The sequence below is a fragment of the Brassica napus genome, chromosome C1, assembly GCF_020379485.1.
Source record: "Brassica napus cultivar Da-Ae chromosome C1, Da-Ae, whole genome shotgun sequence".
Lineage (NCBI taxonomy): Eukaryota > Viridiplantae > Streptophyta > Magnoliopsida > Brassicales > Brassicaceae > Brassica > Brassica napus.
Genome location: NC_063444.1, coordinates 6,211,055 through 6,222,663, shown reverse-complemented (window position 1 = coordinate 6,222,663; position 11,609 = coordinate 6,211,055). Strand labels below are relative to the sequence as shown.

Sequence of the window (11,609 nt, the reverse complement as noted above, 5' to 3'; positions counted from 1 at the left end):
TTTTTTTTTTGAATTCGTTTTTTATATATTATTTTTATTTGTTTTTAAATTTTATTTTGAAAAAATAATATAATTTGCAAGTTATTTGGTTTCCTTAATTAAAAAATACTAGATTTAAAATGACAATTTTCTATTGGTTGGTGAACCTAAAGGTTCACCCTAGGGGGTGAACCCAAGAATAACTCCCCTAATTCCATCACTTCCTTTTCTATTAAATGCCTTACCAAAAGTTACTTAATTAGCACATTTATTTTATCAGAGTGCTCTTGTTTACTTGTTAGTTCATAACTTATCTTGAATTAACAGATGTGTAATGAGTAACACACAACAATGGTCGGTAGAAATATTACTTCGTCCTCAAGCATTACCACTGTTTATTTTTCAAGTGCTCAACTGTCACACACCATTAGCTATTTGTTTATTAGAAATAAATCATAATCAATGTACTTCAACTCTAACCAATCACAAATAGTCAGTTATTATAACTAGTTAAAATAATACTACTATATGAGAAGCTCACCATTATGATTATTATACTAATAAAATAAATATCGTCTTGTGAAAAATATTCAACGCCACATGTATCTTCCCTCTATATAAGCATCATAACCTCCAAACACTATCTTCATTCCAATTTCAAAACCATTTACAATATAACCTTCATTGCTTCTATCTCCCTCTACAAACCTTCAGCTTGTAAAACTCGTTAAAGAAAATTTTAAAGAAAAATGGAGAATATGTTTCGTTTGATAGATAATGATCAAGAAGTAGCTACTAACCGGTGCATTTGGGTCAACGGACCGGTTATCGTCGGAGCAGGACCGTCCGGTCTAGCCACAGCCGCTTGTCTCAGGGAACAAAACGTTCCTTTCGTGGTTCTCGAGAGAGCAGACTGTATCGCTTCCCTGTGGCAAAAAAGAACGTACGATCGTCTCAAGCTTCACCTCCCGAAGCAGTTCTGCCAATTACCGAAAATGTTCTTCCCGGAGAGCTTCCCGGAGTACCCGACGAAACGACAGTTCATAGATTATCTCGAGTCTTACGCCTCGCGGTTCGACATCAGCCCTAAGTTCAACGAGTGCGTGCAGACCGCTCGGTTCGACGAGACAAGCGGGTTGTGGCGAGTCAAGACCGTGTCCAACGCTGAGTCGACTCGGACGGAGGTGGAGTATATTTGCCGGTGGCTTGTGGTGGCCACGGGAGAGAATGCGGAGAGGGTGATGCCGGAGATCGAAGGGCTTTCTGAGTTCACCGGGGAGGTGATCCATGCCTGTGATTACAAGTCCGGCGAGAAGTTCGCCGGAAAGAAAGTGTTGGTCGTCGGTTGTGGAAACTCCGGGATGGAGGTTTCTCTTGACCTCGCTAATCATCTCGCTAAGCCTTCCATGGTCATTAGAAGCTCCGTAAGTCATTTAAAAATCAAAACTTTTATAATAAAAATATAATTTTTTTTTTTTTGAAACTATAAAAATATAATCAAAGACTGATTAAAGTTTAAATTTTTAAAAATTTCAGGTTCATGTGATGCCGAGAGAAATAATGGGGAAGTCCACGTTTGAGCTTGCGATGAAGATGCTGAAGTGGTTTCCTTTATGGCTCGTGGACAAGATATTGTTGGTTTTGTGTTGGTTCGTGCTTGGAAACATCGAGAAGTACGGTTTGAAACGACCGGAGATGGGTCCGATGGAGCTAAAGAGCGCGAAAGGGAAGACGCCGGTTCTTGACATCGGAGCTTTAGAGAAGATCCGGTCGGGAAAGATCGATGTGGTTCCAGGAGTCAAAAGGTTTAACGGAAACAGAGTCGAGCTTGTTAATGGAGAGGAACTCGATGTCGACTCGGTTGTTCTCGCTACTGGTTATCGCAGCAACGTCCCTTATTGGCTACAGGTGAGAAAACAATACAAAAAAAACAAAGAATTTAAAATTTTGCTAACCGGGTTTTGCTGAACCAAACCGGACCAGACTGTTTTGTTCATATGTACTGATTTGTTTTGTGTTTGTTTGTTATAGGAGAGTGAGTTCTTTGCAAAGAATGGTTTCCCGAAAACGGCGATTGGAAACAGCGGTTGGAAAGGAAGGACCGGGTTGTATGCGGTTGGGTTCACGAGGAGAGGGCTCTCAGGTGCGTCAATGGACGCGGTAAACATCGCACAAGACATAGGCTCTGTTTGGAAACTTGAAACAAAACAACCCACAAAACGCTCGACAACTAGTCATCGAAGATGTATCTCTCAACAGTTCTAATGTTAGGAGAATGACTAGAGTTTTAGGACATAGATACAGAAGTAAAGAAGAAGAGCCCTCTCTGAAGAAGACCCAAAGTGAATCAAAGGGTGTTGTGTGTGTTTGTTTTTTATTACCTCCTCCACTTGTTGTGTTTGGGCGTTTTGTGTAAGCAGAGGATGATGTGGCCTTTTTTTTTTACATTTTACAGTTATCTTTTTGGGGGTTCTTTGATTTGTTTGTTTGTCCTAATTTGCATAGTTTTGACATTTATATTGTATACAATTTTCTTATATTTATAAAAGTAAAAAAAAAAGTTTTAATTTCAGCTTACTATCTTTTTTTTTTAGCTTACCATCTTTTCCATTAGGTTATGTCAAGTAATTTTTTTTCATCTGTCAAAAAGGGTTTTATAGGCTACTCTGTTATTCGGTATTGAACAATCTCCCTTTGACATTTGGATTCATTTCTATTCTATTCTTACTACAAACATTACTCTAGTATTGATTGCAAAAAATGCAGGACTTCACGTTAATTTTGAAGAGCCAATATTGGAAATAATTTTAAAATGACAATTTTCTTTTAAAATTTTAATTTTATTTACTAAAAACCAAAGAACGTTTAGAATCAAAGTGTAGAAACAAATTATAACTAGAGCCAAAACAAGAAGAATGACTGAAAAGATGTTGACCGACTCAACCAGTATCGCGTCTCCAGGGAATGTAGGATTCCTGTGACGACGAAAGTTACTTAATCCTCAGAGGCGAACAATGTTAATAAGCAGATGACACGGGTGAGTCTCCCGACCCCATTCCTTACTTCCTATTTGCTAAACACTTTTATTAACTACGCACAGTTGCTTGACTAAAACTCATGGGTATATTATGTAAAGCCAGAAGGCAGAAATATCTTCATTTCATATACAATTTTAACCTAGTTAATTAATACGATTCTTTTAACAATTTTAAATTAAATTAACTAAAAATTACTTTCACATGCATGTGATAGCTAGGTATTTTATGTCGGTTGGAATTAATAAAATTAGGTTATTAAACCTAATTAACAGAACGTCAAATTAAATTCCCACTTTACATTCGATTTGATTCATATATGCAATTATCAGTATCGTGGTTCATGCATCAATTTCCGCTTTGCACGGAAGGATAATATGTACATTCTTTAAATTAGGTAATTGAGTTTTCTTAATCGAAGTTATTTTGACCCTCCCCAAAAAACTGTGTAGTTTATTTAGTTGATAGCCCTCTGAACGTAGAAAACAATGTCCAACGTTGACCAATATCACAGCATACTAACTAAACTATAACCACTGGCTAATTGATAAACATGTATGCAATGTATATAAACGTGAATTACCTGATGTTCAAAACTCATAACACCATGATTAACCCAAGTTCTCGGGGTGGAGTTCTTAGCTTCGAATAATAACCGTTTTTTAGCTTTTTTAGCTTTTAATTAAGAAAAATTAAGAACCGTCTTTTAAATAAGAGATATAAGAACCAACTCTTAGCCGAAAAGTGTAAAGAAAAAAAATTGTGTCAAATTATGAGTTAAGAATCTCAAATTAAAAACCCGGGTTAATCATATCCTTCAGAAGTTAGTATATCTAATTTAGCATAGCTGATCCACGCAAAAATTGGATTCTGTCTCAAACCAAAAAAAATCTAATACTTATACTCATCCCTATAATATATATTCCACTCATTCGTTTTGATGCATTCTACTTATGATCAACTAATTCGAGTTAAAAACTCATGAAACTTGACAAGATTTGTATAAAATTAAGTCTAAGTACAGTACGTATAAACCAAATCACGTATTCATGGTGATGTGTTATATACTTATATTTTTTAAGATATACTCTCACTGTTTTTAAATACTTAACGTTTTAGAAAATTATTATTCCAAATTATATTATTTTTTCAGTTTCAATATAAAATTTATTAATAATTTTTGTTATGTGACCAATAATCTTATTTGGTTTAGTTTATTATTGGTTTAATTGTGATTATGTAAATATTTAATAATGATTTTTTTATAGAAAATATAAAAATTAAATATTTTTTTAATCTATGTGCACGTTTTTAAAACATCGTCTCTTAAAAAATGGAGTATGTTTTGAAAGATAAAACAGGACAATGGTAGTTTAGAGGTTTCTTATAAAATATATTATTATTTACAATTCTCAGGCAAATAAAAGTATTAATAATCCATTTTGAAATTCGAAAGCAGAAGCACGGTACTTCCTTAATCTAGAAAACAATTTCAATTTAGGGTTTATTTGCCAAATAACCAAAAAAAGAGTAATTAGATTTTTAATAAGAGGTTAGAGAGAGATAGGAATAGAAATAAGAAGATAGAGGATGTTTTCGGTCAGATAGTGGGTTTGTGTTTTTTTTTTATGGTTATTGGGGCAAATTTCCCTTCAGGAAGAAGAAAAACAGAAGAAAAAGGTAAATACGGTTTCTGATGACATTAAAACCCACATGTGTTGGGTCCAAATTTCAATTAGATCCGATAATAAAAGAGATCTTACAATGTCATATCAGATGTAGATGGCCTATGTCCAACGTCAAAGGATAAAGCCAACCGTTTAAAGTTCAAACCAATTTCGACCACATCATTTGTACATTTATTATTATAATAATATCATCGATCTGTGGAGTTTATAATATTTCAATTTTCAGTCTTTTTTTTATACATTCTATTGCCGGTAGATGTTTTTCTTTTGTAAAAGAATTGCTGGTATATGTTATCCTTGTTATATTGCAAAATCATTATCCTCTTTGGTGGAATATAAAGATAGTGCGTTTTAAAAAAAGAATTAAAAACCTCATAATTTTTATTTGATACCTCGGTATGAATCATGTACACATTAAGGATGTTTTCATATAGACGTCAAAATCATATTTTATTGACATATATCGGTTAAAGAAAAAAGGGAATCTAGCTCCATAAGTAGTAAATTTAAAATTCCAGCAAAATGCTTGAACTGGATATGTCTATAATATCTTGGAAGTAGGAATTCTGATGATTATGACTATACATTTATCATATATATATAATGCATGTACGTGAAGTCTATTTCAAAGGCATGGAGATCATCATCTAGTTTCGCATGTACCCTCACCTCATGTTACCTATTTAGAAACTACACGGAAATGTTGATTTCGAGTGACCATTACTCTTTTTGCTTTCTTCTTTGTCTTTTGCTATATTAGTCACTTGTCACCCTCACATTCATACATAATATTCCTCAATCAATTTTCGTTACATTAGCAAAAACCCTAGCTAGATAGAGCATCATCTTAGATTCTAGTTATAATTAAATCATGGTTTTGAAGACCTAGCTAGCTAGGGAGCTATCACATATAGGTAGATATGCGTCGGCTTACATTCAAGGTCATTTGCATTTTTTATATTGCGTACTAAGATTTTATACGACTTTGGTTTAAAGTTGTCATGCATCATATCAACGTGACATTTTCGGCCATGTCCTTAACATGATTGTATATATGTCGGTTTAGTCTGACTAACCAATTAACCAAAAATCGATTACATCTTATCCTAAATTCTAACTACCCTTTGGGATTGTTTTATACAATCAGATCGTCAGTTTAGACCATAATTGACGCTTTTAATGTTGATTAGAATATATACAAGGTAGGTATATACTGATCAATATGAGGTGAGATTTGATTTGAGGAGAACAGTGACAAAGAGTGAAAGAGTAACACATGGGAATGGTCACAAATTCTCCAATGAAAAAATCACTCATGTTCAAGGGCCCATATTGTCCACCATACAAATTACCAGTCTGCAAACAAAAACTAGGGTTTGTTCCTCTCACATTCCTATGTCTGTTACTGTTAGATGAACTACCTCAATTGTGGAAAAAAGAAAGATATTCCTCTACACTAAACACAAGAAAGAAGAAACCAACAAGCACTTCATCTTACCACGCGCAATGTTTAAAAGTTCAATTTAAGTAACTCATTTTTACAAGTCCAACGATTAAAGACATGCACCGAAAGAAATTAATACATGTATGTTATACGAGCTAGTACGAATGACTTCTCCAACAAGTTCATCAAAGGGTTTTTCTTCTAAGTTTGTCTACGTCGATATATAAATTTAGTTTCTCAAATTTAGTTCTTTACTCTAAACAGGTATGTGAAGAGTAATAATTCAAACGTACATGGTTTTAATCATTGGGATATGGGTAAACTTTCTAATAGAAAGATTATCGGCGACTCTAAGATTAATTTCTTAGCAATTAAGTGTCGAAAATTAAATAAAAAACGCTTAAAAACAATAGAAACAAAGCTTAACTAAGAGGTTTTCGTTACTCGTCCTTAAAGTTATCTGGCAGCTTGTGATTAGGTGTCTAAAACGTGTAGGGGAAACTCGCTTGGGGTCTCGATTTCACTTTCATCTTTTTCCTTTTCTCTCTTAACGGCGAAACCTTTCTTTCCCACCGATCTGTTGTGTGTTTGTTGTGCTCACTCCACACCGAGCTGTTGTCTCATCTGAATCTTGTCTGCCGCTTCCAATCTAAACAAGGTATGTGTTTCTCCTCCGTTTTGAGATTTAGGGTTTTCATTGTCTTTGTCGATCTACCTCCTCCGTTTTGTTATCTTTGTCGATCTACCTCGTCGGTATCTGGGATTGGTTGCTTTTGGTTGTGATGATATGATTGCCGTTGTTAATTGTATGCTTGGTGTTTGACTAAGTTTAATTGAAAATTTTGTGTGGATTTAGGGTTTTCAGAATCTTGTCTCGTCTTTGTCGTCTGTGATCATAACCGGTGAAATTGTAATGAACATAATATTCCTTCTTCGATGAATCTGGCATTTGTTAAGTTCTTAAAGGCTAATGGTTTGCTATCTGCATACATTGTAATCAAGTTAATGGTTTATTGTGACATTGTTAGAGATAACTCGTTAACTCTTTAATCAACAAGAACGAAGTGTGGGACTGGTCAAGTTAATGAGTAATCAAGTTAATGGAGTTTTATTAAATGTTTAGTCTTTAACTAGAGATAACTGGTTAACTCTTTAATGGAGAACCTACTTGTCATTTGACTGTAGTCGTTAGTTTCTAAAATGAATTGATAAGTCTGATTGAAGTGTAGTTTGTTTGCAACCAAATATGCTTTTAATTTAATGGAAATTTACTAAAATGCATCACCAAGTCTGATTGAGAAGTTGGTTTGAAACGAAATCCCCTTTGAATTTAATGAAGTTGTAAAAGATACTTGATAGCTTTTTAATTGTGTAATGTGTAATAACTTCTGATTAGACTTAGGTAGTTTATGGTTAGGTCATTATGATTGTTACTTATCACTTGTCATGTCACAGTTTCACCTATTAAACCCCAACCATCCTTCATTCTATCATATAATCTCCATCATCTTCTTTCTCTCTTCTTAGTAACCATTCTGCTTTCTCTTCTATAATCCTTTCTCTGTTCTTATTGCTATGGATTCAAAGAATCCATATAGTCAGTCTTCTAGTTATGTAGACCTTCTTACCAGTCAACGAGGAAGTGTTATGAAAGTTTTCCTTCTAGTCTTAACTTTGGAGCATCAGAAATATCTCCTTTCAGTTCACAACAATCTGACGCTCCAACTCTACCTGAAGACACACCAGTGGAGCGTAGGGAGAGAAGGAAATGGACCCCAGCTGATGACGAGGTTCTAATCAGTGCGTGGCTAAACACATCTAAGGATGATATTGTTGGAACTGAAGAAAAGTAGGGGACCTTCTGGAAACGAGTAGGAGAATATTATGCAGCAAGTCCTCACGCTAGAGAGGGTGGTGAAAAGAGAGAGCATATCCATTGTAAGCAGAAGTGGAACAAAATCAATGATCTCACCAACAAGTTCTGTGGCGCATTTACAGCTGCAGAGAGACAAAGTAGTAGTGGTCAGAATGAGAATGATGTTCTGAAGGTGGCTCATGAAATCTTCTACTCTGATTACAACATGAAGTTTACCCTTGAGCATGCTTGGTGTGTGTTGAGGTATGAATAGAAATGGCTTAGCTTTAACACTCCTAAAGCTACTGGCAGTTCAAAGAGGAAAACTGGTGAGACAGGTTCCCAAACCTCAAGCACCAATGTTGGTGATCATGAGATCCGGCCTGAAGGTATCAAAGCTGTAAAAGCCAGAAGGAATAATGCGCAAGAGAAGACTCTTGATGAGTATAAGAGCATTTGGGAAATGAAAAAGGAGGATTTAGCGATGAAGGAGAAACTGTCCAAGCTGGCCATACTAGACACTCTTCTTACTAAAAAAAAGCCACTAAGTGAGGCTGAAGAAGTTGTCATGAATAAGCTCATGGCCGAGTATTTCTGAGAATGATGTTCTAGCTATGTTTGTAGTTTCTATTTTAAGTACTTATGTTTTATCTTCTTTATGTTGAATGTACTTCATGTTTGCTTCTATGATGAATGTACTTCCTGTTTTAATAGCTATGTTTGAAGTTTCTGTTTGCTTCTATGACTATCTCTTATGTTAATGCTGCGACTTTAACTCAATTATTTCATTGAATCAGATTGGGAATAAAGTTGTGCACATTTGTAATCTTCTCTTTATTTCATTTTTCAGGTTAAGGAACAGATGGGACAAGATTATAGCTATAGCCAGCCTTCATGGTCAGAGGATTATTATAGGAACACGACTGACAGTGGCTACAGCCAAGCAGAGGCAGATATTCTTGAGGACCAAGCTGAGAGTAGGTACAATAATCCAGAGCCGGTTCAGTACCCTCCTCAACCTGAGGTTGAGTTCGGCTTCCCGAAGACATGCTACTGTGGTGGTGAACCTCTTCTAGCAACATCTTACACTAGAAATGATCCAGGCAGAAGATACTACACGTGTGAGAATGTTGATGATGGAGAGTGACATGTTTGGAAATGGTGGGATGTGGCGGTTATGGAGGAGATGAGAGCCAGGGACACACAGTATGGCCACTTGGCTGACAAGGTAAATCATCTAACCTTTTTGAGTGACTATGAGACACAACTTAACCAGGTTAAGGATCTCCATAATGACACTGAACAGAAGCTGGTTCAGCTAGAGAAGCTAGTTTGTGAGTTAGCTAAGAAGAAATCAAAGTTTACAAATGGCTTTGAATTGGGTGTTGGTGTAATGGTTGTTGTATTAGTTTTAGTAGGTTTGGTGCTCATGTATAACTAAATCAGATTGTTGTTTATCTCCTCACTACTTAAAAACAGATCTATTGGAGAATGTTTTGTAATGAATCAGATTATATGAAGTAGGTATTGTATTAGACGCTATTGTAATGACTTGTATTATAATTGTATGAAACTGATCAAGCCTGATCAAGGCTGTTGTAATGAATGTAATGTTTGTAATGTGTAATTGTATTATCATCAGATTGTATGAAGCTTCACATGTGAAAGATACTCAAAGCCTGATCAAAGTTCACGTGTGATGTCCGTATTCAAACATACTAAAGGTTCACATGTTATTGTTTGTTTCTTCCACAAGAAAACAAGCAACTAATGTCACGGGAGAATCATGCAACTAATGTCACAGGAGAATCGTACAACTAATGTCACAAGCTACACTTCTTTACCCTATAAATATGAGACATCTTCTCTCATTACACAAATACAAAGCATCTCTCCTCTACTCATTTTCGAAACATTTTCTCCCTTTTTTCATTTTAAATGGCATCTTCTTCCCATTATCATTACCACAAAGATGATGATGCTGATTTTGAATCCCCTTTTGAAGAGAATTTTGAAAATTATGATCTTATTCCAGAACCAAAAGAGCGAAAAAATGCATTTATGTCGAGAGAAACCGGGAAGAAGGCCACAATAAACTCTGGAATGATTATTTTAGTGAAGCTCCAACATACCCTCGCAGTTTATTCCGGCGACGGTTTCGAATGAACAAGTCATTGTTCATGCGTATTGTGCATCGTCTCTCTACAGAAGTAGAGTATTTTCAACCAATACAAGATGCAGTCGGACGGTCTAGTCTATCACCGCTCCAAAAATGTACTGCAGCAATTCGTCAATTGGCATATGGTGGTGGGGCTGATACAGTTGACGAATATGTACGACTTGGTGAAACAACAGCTCGAAAATGTTTGCACCATTTTACCGCCGGAATAATCCACTTGTTTGGCGATGAATACCTAAGATGTCCCACACCGGAGGATCTTGAATGCCTACTCCATATTGGAGAACAACGTGGATTTCCTGGGATGGTTGGAAGCATCGACTGTATGTATTGGGGGTGGAAGAATTGCCCTACCTCTTGGAAAGGAATGTATTCACGAGGAACCGGAAAACCAACAATTATGTTGGAGGCAGTAGCTTCATATGACCTCTGGATATGGCACGCGTTTTTTTGGAGCTCCAGGTACTATGAACGATCTTAATATTCTTGATCTATCACCTGTTTTTGATGATATTATTAACAGAATAGCTCCACAAGTCAACTTCTACGTCAACGGAAGGAAGTACCATTTCGCTTACTATCTCACGGATGATATTTATCCGAAATGAGTGACTTTTATTCAATCTATCCGACTACCACATGGTCCGAAAAATTCATTATTTGCTAAAACCTAAGAAGCTGTGCGAAAAGATTTTGAACGTGTCTTCAGAGTCCTGCAAGCTAGATTCACCGTTGTTAAAAATTCATCTAATTTATGAGACAAAAACAAAATAGCAAATATTATGAGAGCATGTATCATACTCCATAATATGATTGTCGAAGATGAACGAGATTCGTACACCCAATATGACGTTTTAGAATTTCAACAAGGAGAAGGTGTGGATCTTACATATTCCGTCGATATAGCTACAAATCTCGGTAATTCAATTGATCGTCGAACAAGAGTTCGGGATAGACAAGCCCATCAACAATTAAAAGATGATTTGATTGAAAATATATGAGCTAAATTTGGACATCTTCCAAATAACATATAATGTTTAAGTTTTTATGAATTGAATAAAATGTTTGTTTGCTTTTATTTATGATGTTTGTATGTTTTATGTTTTTAATCTTTTCTTATAAATTTTTTAATGTTTAAATTGTAAGTTTTTTTTTTTTGCAACTTTGTAATTTTCTCGTGTTTTCAATTTTATTGTTATATGTTTTATTTTAAACACATCTTTTATATGTTATTACTTATTAAAATAAATAATTTATTTACTAAGAAACACCATAAGTATCTACCAATAATCTACACATTTTCTATTGTATCTTAACATTGTCTCTTTCTCTAAAAATAATAATAAAAAATGCTAAAATACCAACATTTTGTCCCGGCAATAATGTTGCTCTAATAAATCACTAGCGCGTGCGCCCATGTCTTTGTATC

At 35.2% G+C, this 11,609-nt stretch overlaps 2 protein-coding genes across 2 annotated transcripts; both read left to right on the top strand.

The window, feature by feature from the left end:
* The first annotated feature begins 402 nt into the window (after positions 1-402).
* LOC106375577 (probable indole-3-pyruvate monooxygenase YUCCA8) lies at positions 403-2,551 on the top strand. The gene is made up of 3 exons (XM_013815530.3): positions 403-1,403; positions 1,516-1,887; positions 2,011-2,551. Exons 1-3 carry the CDS (start codon positions 729-731, stop codon positions 2,242-2,244), a joined length of 1,281 nt encoding a protein of 426 aa, XP_013670984.1. The 5' UTR covers positions 403-728; the 3' UTR covers positions 2,245-2,551.
* Positions 2,552-7,721: 5,170 nt separating this feature from the next.
* Positions 7,722-9,148, top strand: LOC106372908 (glutathione S-transferase T2-like). The gene is made up of 5 exons (XM_013813165.2): positions 7,722-7,743; positions 7,833-7,936; positions 8,000-8,265; positions 8,314-8,563; positions 8,852-9,148. Exons 1-5 carry the CDS (start codon positions 7,722-7,724, stop codon positions 9,146-9,148), a joined length of 939 nt encoding a protein of 312 aa, XP_013668619.2.
* Positions 9,149-11,609: the final 2,461 nt, after the last annotated feature.